This window comes from Bufo gargarizans, chromosome 2 (assembly GCF_014858855.1).
Source record: "Bufo gargarizans isolate SCDJY-AF-19 chromosome 2, ASM1485885v1, whole genome shotgun sequence".
Lineage (NCBI taxonomy): Eukaryota > Metazoa > Chordata > Amphibia > Anura > Bufonidae > Bufo > Bufo gargarizans.
In genome coordinates, this window is record NC_058081.1 from 603,750,599 (window position 1) to 603,766,892 (window position 16,294).

A 16,294-nucleotide genomic window follows, 5' to 3' on the forward strand; every position below is an offset into this window, starting at 1 on the left:
GAGTGTCATCCTCTACTGCAGGTCAATGTTTTGGAGTGTCATCCTCTACTGCAAGGTCAATGTTTTGGAGTGTCATCCTCTAATACAGGTCAATGTTTTGGAGTGTCATCCTTTACTACAGGTCAATGTCGTGGAATGTCAGCCTTTAAAGTACAGCTCAATATTCTGGGGGGTCACCCTGCAGTAGACGATATTGTTTTTGCTTCTAGTACATGCTGAAAGATTCCAATTCATCTGTATTTTGACTTTGACAATAATGATAGTTTGCATTGATTTTTAGGTTGTTGAGGACAGCACCCTCCCTGCCCACATTGAGGATGTAAGTGATAGAAGAGAAAGTGTCCCAGTCCGGGACAACTCTGAGGACACTCTGGAGTCACACCATCCATCATCCTCCCATTTAGCAGAAGTGGAACACGAGGTATGAAGACCAGAGATATGTGGAGCTAATGTCCATAGGTGGCAGTTATATCACGGATTACCTAACCAATGAAGATTGGTGGCTGTGGACATCTCTTTGTTGTTTTCTATGCAGTATGAGCAGAGTCAAACTTCTCAAACAGATGTAAGTGCTATAGAAACTTAGAAAGAGAAAGCAAAAGATGGAAGTGTGCTATACAGGGAATTGTACAAGTACATTTTTAAGCTTTAAAGTATAAAAGAAAACTAGTAATAGGAAACAAAAAGTCATATTAAAAATTTGAAAAACTTTTCCCCTAGAGCCATAGGACATGTTGCAGTCTCAGGACTCTTTGATTCATACAGATGCATAGTCACCAGAGCCTCCCTCTGTAACTGTATTCACAGCGCCAGATTGGGAACAAACCTATTCTCCATAATGGATTTTACACGTCTAGCACTCAGCGATCCTTCTCTAATGTCATTGCAGTTTAATGAAATGCACTTTCTAGCTCCTCATGAAATATGCATGGCATTGGCTGAATTAGAAATCTTGAGATATGCTTTTTCATATGCACAAATTATAGCAAGATACGAAAACGGGTTTTGTCCTAAAATGGTGCTACTTAAAAGGACAGTGACATATCAAATATGTCTTCGTTTCCTCTAGAATCCATGGCTTTGCTGCCCACAAATGTGAGATTCTGCTGATTGGTTCAGTCCGTTCAATAATATTCTTTCCCCTCAAGATTAGTGGCACCAGAGGTATCTGGTAGCTGCTCAGCCCTTCCCTACCAAAATCGTATATACCGTATTTTAGGCGAAATAACATTTTCCTGTTTATGGCAATTGTTTGGTTGACACGATCAGCTATCTATAGATGGGTATAGAACACCTTCACATCATAGATGGAGCTTTACTAACACTAAGGGGCAAATGTAGCCCAGTACCCTCCAAAATGCCAGTATGAAAAAGGACGGAGTATTTGGCCACACCCTAACTTCTCCCATGCTGCAGCTCCCCCCAAAAAATATCCTGACCCCCTCCCACCTTAGTATTCACTTTTATTCTTTAAGTGGGAATGCAGATCAGTCTCATCTGGATAAAATGTCTATTCTGTTTCCCTCTTAAACTAGGACACAACAAAAGGGACGTATCCTAGCTCACAGCTTGTAATTATATTAATTGTCCTCAGCATTTAATTAGTGACCTTTCAGGACTTGTACCGTGACACAGTAACGAGAAAATCTCACATTGCACAGCGTATGCTATTAATTCCTGCTGATCCACCAGTCTCCGATCCTGCATGTGGGGTTTGATGGGAGGATCTTTGGTGGTAGCAACCTATAACTGACCATATCTCTAGATCAGGGATCAGCAATCTGCGGCACTCCAGGTGTTCTGAAACTACAACTCCCAGAATGATGCTCCATTCACTTTTATAAGAGTAAGGCCGAATGCACACGGCCGTGTTCCGCGGCCGAGAGCGGTCCGTGGTATGCCGGGCTGGATTCCTGTACAGAGCAGGAGCGCACGGGGTCATTGGTTGCTATGACGCCGTGCGCTTCATGCCGCCGCTGGACTACAGTAATACACTATACGAGTGTATTACTGTAGTCCAGCGGCGGCATGAAGCGCACAGCGTCATAGCAACGAATGACGCCGTGCGCTCCTGCTCTGAACAGGAATCCAGCCCGGCATACCACAGACCACTCTCGGCTGCGGAACACGGCCGTGTGCATTCGGCCTTATAAGAACAGCTGAGCAAGTTTGCATGCTGGGAGTTGTAGTTTCACAGCAGCTGGAGAGCTGAAGGTTGCCGATCCCTGCTCTAGATCAATAGGGTTAAAGGGACTATGCCCCCCAGATCTAATGTGGCACGTTCCTAAAAAGTTCAGGTGACCCTCTCTATGAGAGGTCAGAAGACCTGGAATAGAGACCCTGTCACATGCAGCCGCAGTTTGGCATATCATATGCACTGATGTCTTTATACTTGTCTGCAGCTGCTCATGGGGTTTTGTGATAATCTGCACTCATTCGTTAATGACTTGTCTGGTGGTTATTTGTGCAGCAGCAAGAGGCAAACGACACGGACAATCTGCTCCAGGAACAGTCCGCCACCGTGATACAAGCTGCGTTCCGAGGTCATCAAGTCAGAGGAAGAGTCCGGGAAATGAAGGAAGAGTCTGGAGAAAAGTGAGTGTAGTGTGAAGGATGACGTAAGGACTGTGAAGAGCAGGACCAAGAGCAATCACACTGTTACTTTACTATACTACTATACTATATTACTGCCTTTAGACACCGCTGCCTCCTAATAAAACTCTTTCTGTGATTCTGCTTGTGCTGCCTTTCTTTCACATTTCATGCTGTCTTCAGACATCTCTAGTCACAAATGAAAGCTTCTGTCTCCTGTATATTCCTCCTGCATGCCTTCCTTACAGATGATCAATACTTTGTGGCTGTTACAGTAGGGTTTCTACATTGTAGCAGATTGTGGTTGTTATCTTCACAGCACCTTTATTCCTACACCAGCAAATAGATGGCAGGCTCACTTACACAAGTAGCGTCAACTGGCGAGTTCACACAGTCATGTGACAACTAAGCTCCATCCAAGGTGGGAAAGATCTAGGCTGGAAGTGATGCCACAAAGAAAATGTTAATGTGTTCTGCTATTAAAAAATTTGCCATTCCACATATGACCAGCAGATGGCACCAGATGAGCAGCTTCCATTGTGGTTTGCAAACTACTCTAAAGGCAGATAAGTCTATACCATAAAATGACTGGAGCTGGATGACTATGCAGTAAAACTCAGAAGAACAGTTCTAATACTACTTACCACTTGTATCAGGATGCCATGTGCCTGTTTCACATATTTACAGATTTGATCTCAGGCTGCCATTACATTAGGGTGGGTTCACACGTAGGTTTTCACTGCCGTTTTTCTGCACTTTTGTGTTTTAGTGTCGTTTTTTGCTGTAAAAATGGCAACTCTAGATATTAGTTGAAAGTCTAAGAGAAATAGGAAATGCAGAACACTTGTTTGCTACTGCCGTTTTTGTTCATTAGGTGCCTTTTTTTTTTTCTTTCTAGCTTTTTTTTAAAAAAAATAGCAGCATGTTGTAGCTCTTTGTGGTTTTTTTCAGACTCTTTCACATCAAATCAAGCTAGTGGGCAAAAAAATGTCCGAATAGCACAACAAATAAAAGTGGCAGCAAAAACAACAAAAAACAAACCAGAGGGTCAAAAAATGCAAGGACTTTATCTGTCTTTTTTTTTTTACTGTAAAAAAAAAAAAGCCAGACAAAATTTTTGGGGAAAAAATGACTTTATGCAGATTATTAAGTCAGAAGTGGATTTGAAAGGAATGGGAAATGTAGAACTATTTAGTTTTTTTTGTTCAAAAAATGCATAAAACTGCCGAAAAGATTTTAAAAAAATAAAATAAAAATTGCTATGTGTGAAACCACACCTAATTCTGCAGAGTGAACCTTTATAGATCATCGTGAAAGAGAATATGACATAAATATTAAACGGATCAGCTTCAAGCTGTTGGGATTGCGCATATTTGCAGGTCAGTTTTTGAAGGGCACGCACGTCAGCTGCAGTCTGTTCATACTTTCGTTTTTCTGGAAGATTTATAGGGGCAAAAAAAAAAACAAATGTAGCCAAATAAAACAAAATGTAGAATAGTGACAATGAGACAACAGCAGCCATAACAGAAGAAGTGATGAGCGATTCATAAAAGAACAGGAAAATTCAAGGTTTATTTTTAGGATTTCTGCAGGTAGATCAGGAAGGCCTGCAAGGGGCAGCACAAAGATTGGAGGGCGGAGAGCTTGGTGATAGGGCAGCAGTGTTTAATGACTTCTAGCACTTTCTCTACTGTGCTATTTAAAAATCCAAGGGAAAGATTGAGTGTTACCCTCTGCATCCAGTAATAGCTAAGAAATGACATTAAATTCGAATTATTGTACCTAGGTGCAGATAGAAATGTCACCACCAGACACTAGAGGGAGCTGCAGTGAATGTGCAACAAGGTAGTCTAGACTGGAATGTACCACTGTCATCTGAGGGAGGTGTGGGAATGTATATTAATACATGGGTGCAACTATAGAGTTTGTATCTCTGCACCATATGAGGAGACCAGGACTATAGATAGGATCATTTACAGATTTTGCATTGGGCAAAAGAGCTTTACACTTCTCCATATATAAATCAAATTTTTCAGACAGCATTCTTGCCGTGTACTTAGAAACATTTGGAGAGTCTTTTATTAGTGCAATGTTCCCTTCTCGACAAGTGACTAGAGGCTTTAAGATTACCCCAGCCTTTATGTTGCCTAGCAACAGCAGAAACAGTACCTTAAGCTTAGCAGACTGTGTCACTGACACCAGGGAAGGGGTGTCCAACATTTAGCATTTTAGCAACGGAGCAGAGAGTGCATTCAATAACTGTACAGTTGTGGAGAGGTGTTCTAGATCTCCACCGCCATCATGTTGCCGAGCAGCAGATTATACAATCCTTGGTGGAGTGTACTATTATAAGCATGGCGGAGAGCTGTTTTACATTCCTCAATTTAAACATTACCTATGAACCACACAAAGAGAGAGATTTATCAAAACTATTGCAAAGGAAAGCCATAGTTGCCCATAGCAACCAATCAGATTGATCCTTTGATTTTCCAAAGGTGAGCTGAAAAATGAAAGGTGGAATCTGATTGGTTGCTATAGGCAACTAAGCCAGTTTTCCTTTGCACCAGTACTGATAAATTTCTCCCTTTTTCTTTGCTGACTGTACCGTTGTCAGACAGGGAAGAGGTGATGTTTATTGCCTGGCAACAAGCCATAGGCCCATACTGCCTAGCAACCGCCCAGGAAATTAGACCATATCACTGTCACCTGATGTCTTGTCTGTGGACGTTACCGAATGAACCAAAATCTTTGGAGGGGGAAGATGCTGTATATGGTGTATGTAACTGCTGCCATTTATGTTTATTGAATGGTTTACATTCGCCCATGTGAATTTATGGCAATATCAATACTACTGAAATAAAGAGTAATTCTGTCTTCTCCATTCACATGCAGGACTGCATTCAGTATTATGCTGCGTTTCTGCTATCTCTCTGGTTGCAGGAGCCCATGTGTCCGACCACCTGTGCGAACAAGCTGCTGTGTTGCATTATGGGAGATAGACTATAGATACCATGCAGTGTATAGGTGTGATGGCAAAGAAAAGATACAAAATCTACCAGAATGCAGTGCATCAAGTTGCATTTTATCACAGGAGCTAAGCTTATAGGCAGGGGCGTAGCTAAATCCTCATGGGCCCTGGTGCAAGAGTTTAGTTTTGGGCCCCCTTCCCTCAGTGCTTTGTGGCCAGGGGCAGGGAAGCATATAGTCTTCATGCTGCCTGAGGCCAAAATTGAAATGGCACTTCGCCCATGCCAAATTCTTGACCTAACCCCTTTCCTCCAGCCAGTGGTGCTCCTGGGCCCGATAGTGACTGCGTGTCCTCCTGCAGAATGTTGAATCATACTGAAGCATAAAGCATAAGGTATCTAGTGATCATTCAAACAATGTCCACATCATAATTATAACAATTATTATTTTATTTATTTCAGCAACGAGTTGTCTCTCCAAGAGTATCCAGCTTCAGATGTGACCTCAGAAGAAACTGCCCTACATCAAGAAAAAGATCAGAGTTTGGAAGAAACAGGTGCAGGCCATGTGGAAGACCTAATAGAGACCCCACAAAAAAACTCCACTCCAGTGCAATCTCATGACAACCTCAAAGAAACAAGACCATTACTGAATGATGCTGCAACAACAGAGGATATATTTGGTGGAGATACCACAGTGGATGAAGACCTGGAGAGTCAGGCCAAACAAACACAAAGTCTTCAGGATGAAGAACAGAATGAAGACAATTTAGAAAACCTGTTCATAAAAGATGAGGCTGAAGATCACGATGGACTCCAGTTTCAGGGTGAAGAAGACAATCTGGCCATAAAAGAAGACTTGGGAGATCATGATATTCAGCAGATTCACAATGAAAATGAATTCAGAGAAGATAACTCAGATAATAAAGAAGATGTAGTAGGTCAGGGCATGATGCAGACTGACAGCCTTAGAGAAGACATGCATGAAAATCTGGATAAGATGGCCACAGAAGATGATGATGAAGATCATGATGTGCAAGTTCATGAAGAAGTAAAGAATGTAATGGAATCTCAGGGACTTGAAGCTGCAGAAGGCCCTTCCTCTGCGGAGGGACCAGATACCAGTGTGACAAAGGACACACAAAGCCATGAAAATAATACTGAGGAACAACAAGAGTCAGTAAACAATCAGGACATTGAGACTGAGGGGCAACTAGAGGATGAAGGGGGTAAATCTGCAGATGCTACAATCAAGATCCCTGGAGAACAGCAAGAAGATGGGGAAGATACAAGAGAAGAGGTAACATCATAGAATATTCTTATCACCCTGTCACTTCTCCAGAAGACCTTCAGTGACTTACAGCTATAAACACATTTTTAGATAACAATTCACAACTACTGATAGAACCTTGTACAATATAAATCCTTGAGTCTTCTTCCATTTTGTGGCTCTGTTTGTCTATGAAAAGCTTGGTGACAATTTACTTGGCCACCTGTACATCTCTCACAGAGGGCAACCCAAGGACTTATATTTACTGTGATCTTCTCATTTTTGGAGGCAAAGTTCTAATACTATTTATCTATCATCTATTTTTCTCATATCAATATCCCTTTTTTCCCCCTCTATACCGATCTATTATTTGATTCTGTTCCTTGTACATTTTCTGAAATTCTCATGTTCTTTTCAAAGAATAACACCAATAAGATTATTTTTTTCAAAATAAAAATATATTGTACATAACTATCCCCTCATTTGTGATGTACACATATAGCTCAGGAGTAGTCACATCTATATAACCACTGTATTGTTCATATTCTGCCTCCCATCAGACAGTGCGAGGTCCCTCATCAGTAGTCTAGTGCTGTATTCTGGCTCATTCCTTCAGTTCTGTAAGCCTTGCCGGTTTCTCACTTCTTGTCAGTTATGTAACAGACAATATGTTACTTGAGGTTCGGGGAGGCAGAAAAGTTGCATTTCCCGGTTATTAATTTAATTGGCAGCAGTGGGATTTGAAGCTGTGAGAGACGTTAAATTTGGGAGCATGTTACATGATTGTAGATGTTTGTTGGGAACATATTGAGGGTGGAAGTGATGAGCTGTCAGTCATGGAAAAGTTATAGAAATGAGAAAATGGGTGGAGATTAAATACATGGGGGCAACTTTTTTCTCTTGACTTAAAAACCCTACAGACAGAAACCTTGCATAATTTGCTTTGCCAGGATAGGAACAGAGGATCTTTTACTTTCAATTCTTGGATTGAGAGCTTAACCTTAGAACCTGTAACATTTTGGTGCATTTTATATCCTATCAAACTCAATACCTCACAAAAATAGTTAAATTACAAACCAATAAATGGGCCCCTCCAGTGTGTCCTGTGGTAACCGGTTCATCGGATTTAGTTGTGCCTCTAGTTAAGCATTATTAGGGCATCTGAAGGATAATATTATGGTTTGGGGATTTATGGCTCAGCCCAGTCATCTAAGTTTTTAGGATAGAATTGCCATCTCCATGAAAACACAGGTTACACATTTCATGTCTTTCATATCTGACGTCATTAGTTTTTGGTTCAGTCGATTCTACTCAGTCTACAGAAGCACCAGAAGGCAGAAAAAGACAATCATTCAACCTCTGCATAGCAGCCAGAAAATCAAATCTTCTCAGCCTATGGAATCCTGTTTTCAGTTATATCAGGCAGACTAGACATTCTTTGAGAGTGTAAACCTGAGGCCACATGGCAAAAAAAGAAAAGGGTACTCTCCTTCTTCTCCTGCTAGGCCAGCTCCATTGATCGTCTTTACATGTTCTTCAGAAACCTATCATATCTGTGAAATTCCTTTAATAGGACTCTTTCACTTCAGATCAGCCCTATTACCTAGAGTAATGCATGAATAGTACACCTGAATCTGACTTTACATCAGTCATTTTTATCCCTATACTCCGGTTCCTCCTCCATGTGCCACAAACTGACCATGCAAGGACTGGAGTCCTCTCCATTGTGTGCGTGCTCTCTGGAATCTTCTCTATGTGTTGTACAGCCACCATAACTGGAGTGATTATAAAGATAAAATTTACTGATGTGAACTCAGTTTAGGTTTACTTTTTATGCATTACTGCAGTCTCTTTAAGAGGCTTTGCCATGTTTTTAACACATTATGGCTCCCCCTCCCTGATCCATTCTGTCTCCTTCAGACCACCACTGCATTTGACCCTCTCCGGTCCCCTCTTGTAAACATCTGGCATGGACAGGGGTCACATGTGCCACTGCAGCCAATGACACATTACTGCTGCTGCCAGTCATTGGCTGCAGCAACAAAGATGACCCCATCCGGCCGAAAGTGGTTTCCAAGACTTTTTAAAAAGTGTCAGAGAGCAGGGGACTTTATGAAATAAATTAAAAACCCACACCTGTGAAATGTCCTGCAACTCCCACGTGGCGGCTCCAGTCCTCACTGCTCAGATTCTCCCTGGACCTGCGGCCTTCACATGCTGTTTCTCATGTAGGTGAAGTTCATCTTTCATGTAACCACTGCAGCCAGTCACTAGACTCAGTGGTTACATATGGTTTATTCACACATGACTGAAGCCAGCAATTGATGGCAGCAGTCATGTGAATGATACGTGACCGCAGAAGGCCCAGTGGGGATCGGAGTGAGGGTTTCCTGTATTTCATATAGCACCTTGCTCTCTGGCACAATGCCTTTAATGAGGATTTCTAGTTTTCAGAGCATTTTTTTTCTAAAAAAGGTGTTGAATGGGTAAAAATTAAAGAGAAATCATTACTGACCTCACCAGTTCCCTGATGCTGCTCTGGTCCCAGCTGCTGTCTACTTCCTCTGGTCCCTATTTTAACACACAGCAAATGGCTTGGATTGCACACTTAGCCAATCCCTTGCTGCAGCGACAACCTGCTTCAGCCAGTGATTGGCTAGGTGGGCAGTCCAAACCGTTTCCTGTGTGTAGAACCTGGAACATAAAGTGAAGGTCAGCATTAGGGGATCGCTGATTTTATTTTTTATTTTTAATCTAAAACATTCACCTGAAAAACCCTTTAATCTGCCATTGATAATCCAAGACAGGGCTGCCACAGCATGTGGAATTAGACCAAAAGCAGAAGACATTCTGAAATGATATCCGACTTTCTCTGTATTTGCTTCCTTCCACCCCAACTCTCCATTCTCTCAATTCTCCACCCTCTTCATATCTGTATCTGGACCCAACTGAGAATCTCCTGGGAGGACAAATAGGATTCATTCAAGGTCTCCAGCGATTCAAGGAGTTTCATCCAAATAAAAATGGGTAATCACCTAGACTCTGGATGTCATTTTTGTCCAATTTTCTTTTTACATTTTGGTGTAGCAATATCAGATGGTATTCACTAAGATAAACTGCTTTCAAAATGCACATGATCCAATTTCCAACAAAGGGGAAAAACTGAAACAAGAAGGGACTTTTGACTGGCCTTTGGAATGTAAAAGTTAGCGGAAGAAGACAACTAGAGCATCCTGTTCTAGCTTAGATAAGGGAATAAAAGGGACAATGAGGCTGTTGCTTGCGGAGTAAATTGGAGGCAGTCATACCAGGGGTCAGTCCAGGTTTGCCTGATATCTCCTGTCTGTCCTGGAGAATAGAGGTAACATCTTGTTGACTATATACCATGACAGGCAGAGAAGTCTGGTGTCATATTTTTCCAAGCAGTTTCTATAGTTTGCTTAGTGGCCAGGAAGACATCATAGATAAGGGTTTAGATTGGGAATGTTGGGGTGGGTCTTTTTAACATGGCCTCCCAGGGGTGCTTCATTCATATAGGAATAAGTGTAGGGGTACAACCACACAGTACAGTCTAGTCACGGTCATGCTACAGTTAGGAAACGCACATAGTTACTGCATGCTTTTAGGGTGCATTTTTTGTCTGCGGTCGTTTATGAACTGTTGTGAATTTTTGTCGTTTTTTAGCATTCTGATTGACTTCAAATAGTGATACATGTGGTAAAATATTTTGTTCATCTGTTTGTGGTATATGGTTAACTGTGGTCAGCAGTCACAAGTGGGTAGGCATGTTTTATGTGTGGTCGATCACATGTACAACAGGTGCAGTCATCAGAACTTGGAAATTGCCAGGCCTGTCCTCATTGAGACCTACTTCCTCATTGACGTCTATTGGGAAATGAGATGCTGTGGTTCCCAACTGTAGCATGACCGTGCCAGGTGGTTGCGCCCTATAGCAGGGCTGCTATCAGAAATTTAAGGGCCCCATATAGGCAAATTTTGTGGTGCTCCCCTGTGGCCCCACCCAGGCTCCACGCTTTGACCCACAGCCCCACCCCAACCATTGACCCCACCCCCACTTAAACTCCCAATTTCACACTCGCCCCACATCCACTCCAGATCACACATTAAAGGTTCCCATCCTACATCATATCACATAAATAACTATTAGCATTTGTTTTGGCTAAAGGGTTTTTTAAGCAAGCAATCAGATTCCACCTTTCATTTTTCAGCGCTCCTTTGGGCAACTAAGTCAGTTTTCCTTTCCACCAGTTTTGATAAATTTCCACCATTGAGTCCTGCAAAGTTATGAGAAAATTTACTAATCAGCTAAAGGACAGATTTTCCCTTTTATGATCTAATAACGATTAATGGCTTATATGATAGAAATAAGTTGTTTCCCAGTGGCCAGAAATGCCTTCTGACGCAGCCTTGACCTCTTGCACCTTCTTCTAAATCCCTGCCAGTAACCCTGAAGAAGGTGCAAGAGGTCAATGCTGCAGCAGAAAGCATTTCTGGCCACTGGGATACAACTTATTTCTATCATATAAGCCATTAGCTGTGTGGGTGTATTATTTATTTAGCACGATTAAGACAGCACTACTAAATACCAGCAGAAGGAAAATGGATAGGCTCTGTCCTGATCCACTATTCTGTGGCTTGGATGCAGGCTATTATAGCTAATTGATAAAGTACATGGAAGATAAACTATATTGGACTGTAGTATTCAGGTTAAATTGTCGTGTTTGAGATAAATAAGTGGGTTTTGGGTTGCAGTTTTAGCATGCGGTTTCTAAAAGGTTCACCATCATTGATCTAGGTTCTTTCTGGTGGATCTTTATTGGGTGGTATGCTTGTAGATAAAGGGTGTCACAGGCAGAGTAATTTACTTCAGGCCCTCTCCATAATTTTTTGGAGTGATCTTGGAATTATTGGGGACCACAAAGCAGCTTTACATTACTGTATATATTTATTAGACCTAATAAAAATATATTGTAAGGCTGCTTTTTGGTCCCAGATACTGTAATGTCAAGATCATTCCAATCTACTATGGAGGGAGTGTGAAGCAAATGACATTTGCCTGTAGGGATGACTCTATCCAAAGTAAAGTGAGTGTAGCCTGCATCATGTCCACAACCTTCCCCCTGGAATGTGCAGTAGCCATCCCAAAGCTGGCGTCTTGATGCCGGGGCTCAAGCTCCGAATGTTTTTACATGACAACGCCCCTGGTGATAGTAATCTAACGCCTCCTCTGGGCCCCCTAAAAGAGCCTAATTGCCGGGCCCTTGACAGCAGTACCACCAGTACTGCCCTGATGGCGGCCCTACCCTATAGGTGCGTTTTCAGAGTCAAGCAATTTTTAGGCATGTTCACCAGGTCTGGGGCATATCATATGGAGTCAGGCAGCTCTGTAAACAATGACGGGAATATTTGGGAATTGCTCAATCCTCCTGGGAAGGAGTTAGGTACTAAAGCTTTAGCACTCTAGTTTGGATTAGGAGACCTGGATCCTATTTTCTAATGCTTCGTGCCAACTTTGTCGGGACTAGCTCTTCATTTTTTGCTTTGTTCAAAATAAAAATAAAAACCTTTACAAAACGGTGTGACTCTGTAGGTTATGGTTGAATCCTACACCATTATTGAACATGTTCCTCCAGAATAACCCATTGCAGCAGGAGCAGTGGCCAACACAATGTCCCTCTCACATATGTCAAAGACCCTTTTATTTGCCATTTTTCTCGGCCTTGTTTCCACTCCTGCTTCCAGTGTAGTCCTAGGTTCCTAGGCTCCTTAATCTGGATCCTTCATCTGACAGAAAAAACAAGAACCTCTATAATTAGTAAGATGTATGTTGTAAGCCCATTCTGTCTTCACACTCTACTCCTACTAGTCAACATTGAGAATGTAACGGAGCACATATACTGTATGTTTACTCTGCTGTGCTATACACATGGTGATAACGACCCCTATTCAAAGTACTAAGGGAGGGAGAGGAGAGAACTTGAGGAACTGACTAGCTAAAATTCAGCTTCCTATCTGCACTTGGCATAGGTGGAGGAAGAACCTGTCTGCTCAATGCCCTTATTAACCTGTTTGTGGGACTGTACAGGTTTGACGTCTGAGGCTGTATTCATACGCTATAATTGCATGTTCCTTTGTCACTAGTTACCTCATGTTTTCAGTGGCATGCAGGGCCGGCCTTTGGGGTGTGCGAGCTGTGCGGCCGCACAGGGCGCCATGGCAACAGGGGCGCCCGGCGGCCAACAGAGCTCGCAGTCGGTCTCTTACAGCAGGCCGACCCGAGATTGTATGAGGCGAGCCTGGCCAGCTGAGCCGCTGCAGCTGCCAGGTCAGGTTCCGGAGCGTGGAGGAGGAGCTTAGGGGCGCAGGCGCAGCGTCCAAGTGCTGCACCTTCACAGAGAGCCGCGGAAGGATCCGCTCAATGTGTGAGGGCGGCGGCCGGTGCTCTGCAGACAGGGAGGGAGCAGAAGACTTCAAATAGTGAGTACCTGTTCTTATTGTTTTTTTTACAAAATATCTTTCATTAAATGGGAGCAGGGTCTAATTAAGGGGGGCAGGGGACTGGATAAGGGTGACAGACACTGGGTATGATTAAGGGGGAAGGGGACTGGATAAGGGTGACACTGGGTATGATTAAGGGGGGCAGGGGACTGGGTAAAGGTGACACTGGGTATGATTAAGGGGGGCAGGAGACTGGCTATGGGTGACACTGGGTATGATTGTACTTGTTTGCACTTGCACTTAAATTATCTGTAATAAAAAAAAACTGTTACAAAGATTGTTTTCCTCTTTGTGTATGTTTAGGTGAACCGGGGGGGCGCCACAAGATTAGCTCGCACAGGGCGCCTGAACACCTAAGGCCAGCCCTGGTGGCATGTGTACCTCAATCTTCTAGGGGCTCATACACATGACTATATTACAGGTCTGTGCAAGTTCTGAGTTGTACAGAACCATAATATGGTGTTATTCTTTGGAGGTTTTCCTGCGTGATGCAGTATGCATGTATGGCTTTTTGTCGTATTGTGCATGGTGATTTTCTTGATGATGTTAATGAATGTTAAAAAACTGCATCCATGTTTATGGACGCCATGAGGAAGATACCATCAAAGCTGCTTAATGTTACTGATTTTCATATGGTTGTGTGTTTGTTGCCTTAATGTAAATTTTTTCCCTAGTGGTATAAAATCATTCAAGCGGGATGACGTGTTTCACCACAACCAACTGATGACACAATATTGTGGATGATCTGACAAGGAAGGTTGGGGCAGTAATATTCACATGTGTTTCCACCCAATAGTGATTTGTTCTGTCACTCAGGGGCGTAGCTATAGAGGGTGCACACCAGGCCCAGGAGCCTCAGGGGGCCCGAAGACCCTTGTGCCACATAAGAAGACACCGGTATTATAGAAATTGCATGCTGGTCAAGTTACACCTCTGGCTGGAGGGAAGGGGTTAGGTCAAGAATTTGGCATGGGGGTTTGGTGCAATTTCAATTTTTGCCCAGGCAGCACAAAAGCTATGTGCTTCCCTGCACCTGACCACCAACCACTGAGGGAAGGGAGGCCCTAGCTGAGGTCTTGCACCAGGGCCCATGAGCCTTCAGCTACGCCACTGCTGTCACTCATAAAAAGTTAAAAAACAAACCTCTGTTCTGATCAGGGGGTGCTATTATTTTTCAGTATTTGAAGGCACCTCTATTCATGTGCATGAAACTCGTATGAAAAATCTTCCATTCTTCGGTGCTACAAAATTGACTCTTTATGATCATGACCTACAATTGGAAGGGTTTTCATTGTCTGTAGATATTTGGGTGATGGTTAAACCTCCCCAATATTGAAAAAATATAAGAACCCTCGACTGGTGGTCTGAACTGGAGAACGCCGCCGTAAATGTGTTTTTATAGCAAATTATAACTTTCATATTCTGCTGCTAGGATCCTGTGTGAACCCACAATTCCCAAATCAATGTTACTATTCACTTGAAATGGTAAGGAAAAAAAACAAGTCAAAGGCGGCAGCAGCAGCACATGATGTGTTTGGAGTAGGAGGCTCTCACAGATCCCAAGTGATGTGAGTCTGCAGCTCCTAGGAAAAACAATCAGGAGATCTCAACACATAGCTCTGCTGCCTGGTCCTGTGGATTTCGGAATGAAAGCGACGTTCTGCTGAGCAGGCTGAGTGAAGGATGGGAATTTAGCAATACCAATTCAAGACAACGCAGTGCTAAAGACTCCAGAAGAAACTCCAGGAAAGGAGCACATAAGATTTTTGTATCAAGACCGAAGATACTTGGAAATCCTATACACCATGGACTGCTGCCATGTATGTAGCCACCACACCACAAACGCTTTATATGTTTGCATGAGATATGAACGTAACTAAGTTTTTGCTGTTGATGACACAAGTCATGTCAAGTGCGTCTCTTGGCATTATTTGTGCTTTAGGCTTAATCTGTTTTAAGTGGAATTGATTTTGTTGCTGTGGTTATGTTGTTGTGTGGGTGGATGTGGCTTGTAACACAATTAAAATCACTGAGAGAAGCTGGGCACTGCTCCGTACCCTGCTGACAGATCTTGTAGCGGGTCAGGCAATACCTCACATAATATGGGTCCTTCTTGTAACCATTCGCCGAAATGTAAATAAAAATGTAAAACTGTCATAGAGGATGACATTTATCTGCTGAGTGCAATGTGTTCACCTGGTCACTAGTTCCAATCACTGGAGGGGTAAGAATCATTTTGGAGATTGATTCTTGATGATTTGGTTGGGTGTGTGGTTTGAACAGGGTGACCTGGTTGGGGTTGGTGTGATGCGACAGAGAGATGAGGTTGATGGTTTAGGTGTGATCTGAGAAGAAGGTTGCTCATAATTGCGTGGGTGAAGTTTGATTTTGGTTGGTTTGATCCGAGTATGTAGGGGTTGGTGATTCGGTTCACTTGTTATTTGGGCAGTGAGTTGTGGGGGGATTTGATTTTGCATGGTTTGACACCCAGACATTGCTGTTGGTGATTTTGTTGTTTTGAGGTCTGAGGAGATTTAGTGGGGGTGGGTTTACGGTTTGGGGAATAGGTTGTACTTGATTATATTGGGAGTGATCTGTTCTCTATTTGGTGGTGGCAGGTGAATGATTGGGGGTTGGTGGTAATTTGCTTTCTTCTAATTTGGCAGCAGACTGATTGTTGGTGGTTTCCTTAGAGTGTGTTTGTGGGGGGGTTTTGACAGTAAAAAAATGGCTTTTTTTTTTATTGTAAAACTTTTTTTTTTCAAATCTTATAGAGATGCCTAAGGGAGAAACACATGGGAAACATGTATGTTGCTTATTGCTTTTTTACAAAAATGCCTAAAATGTTGAAAATGCATAAATGCAACACAAAAACACCTTGAAAAACAAAAATTCACTATAAACTTTAAAGTAACATCTGGAAAAACACTGCCCCTGTGTACAAGAA

At 42.6% G+C, this 16,294-nt stretch overlaps 1 protein-coding gene across 2 annotated transcripts in view; it reads left to right on the forward strand.

Annotated features, from left to right (window-relative positions):
* Positions 1-16,294, forward strand: part of SPA17 (sperm autoantigenic protein 17) — a 102,178-nt gene that overhangs the window by 60,966 nt on the left and 24,918 nt on the right. For both annotated transcript variants that reach the window (XM_044281971.1, XM_044281970.1), the window contains 3 exons: positions 281-421; positions 2,471-2,595; positions 6,021-6,858. In XM_044281971.1, the coding sequence (XP_044137906.1) occupies positions 281-421; positions 2,471-2,595; positions 6,021-6,858 (1,104 nt within the window). The remainder of the gene's footprint in view (positions 1-280; positions 422-2,470; positions 2,596-6,020; positions 6,859-16,294) is intronic.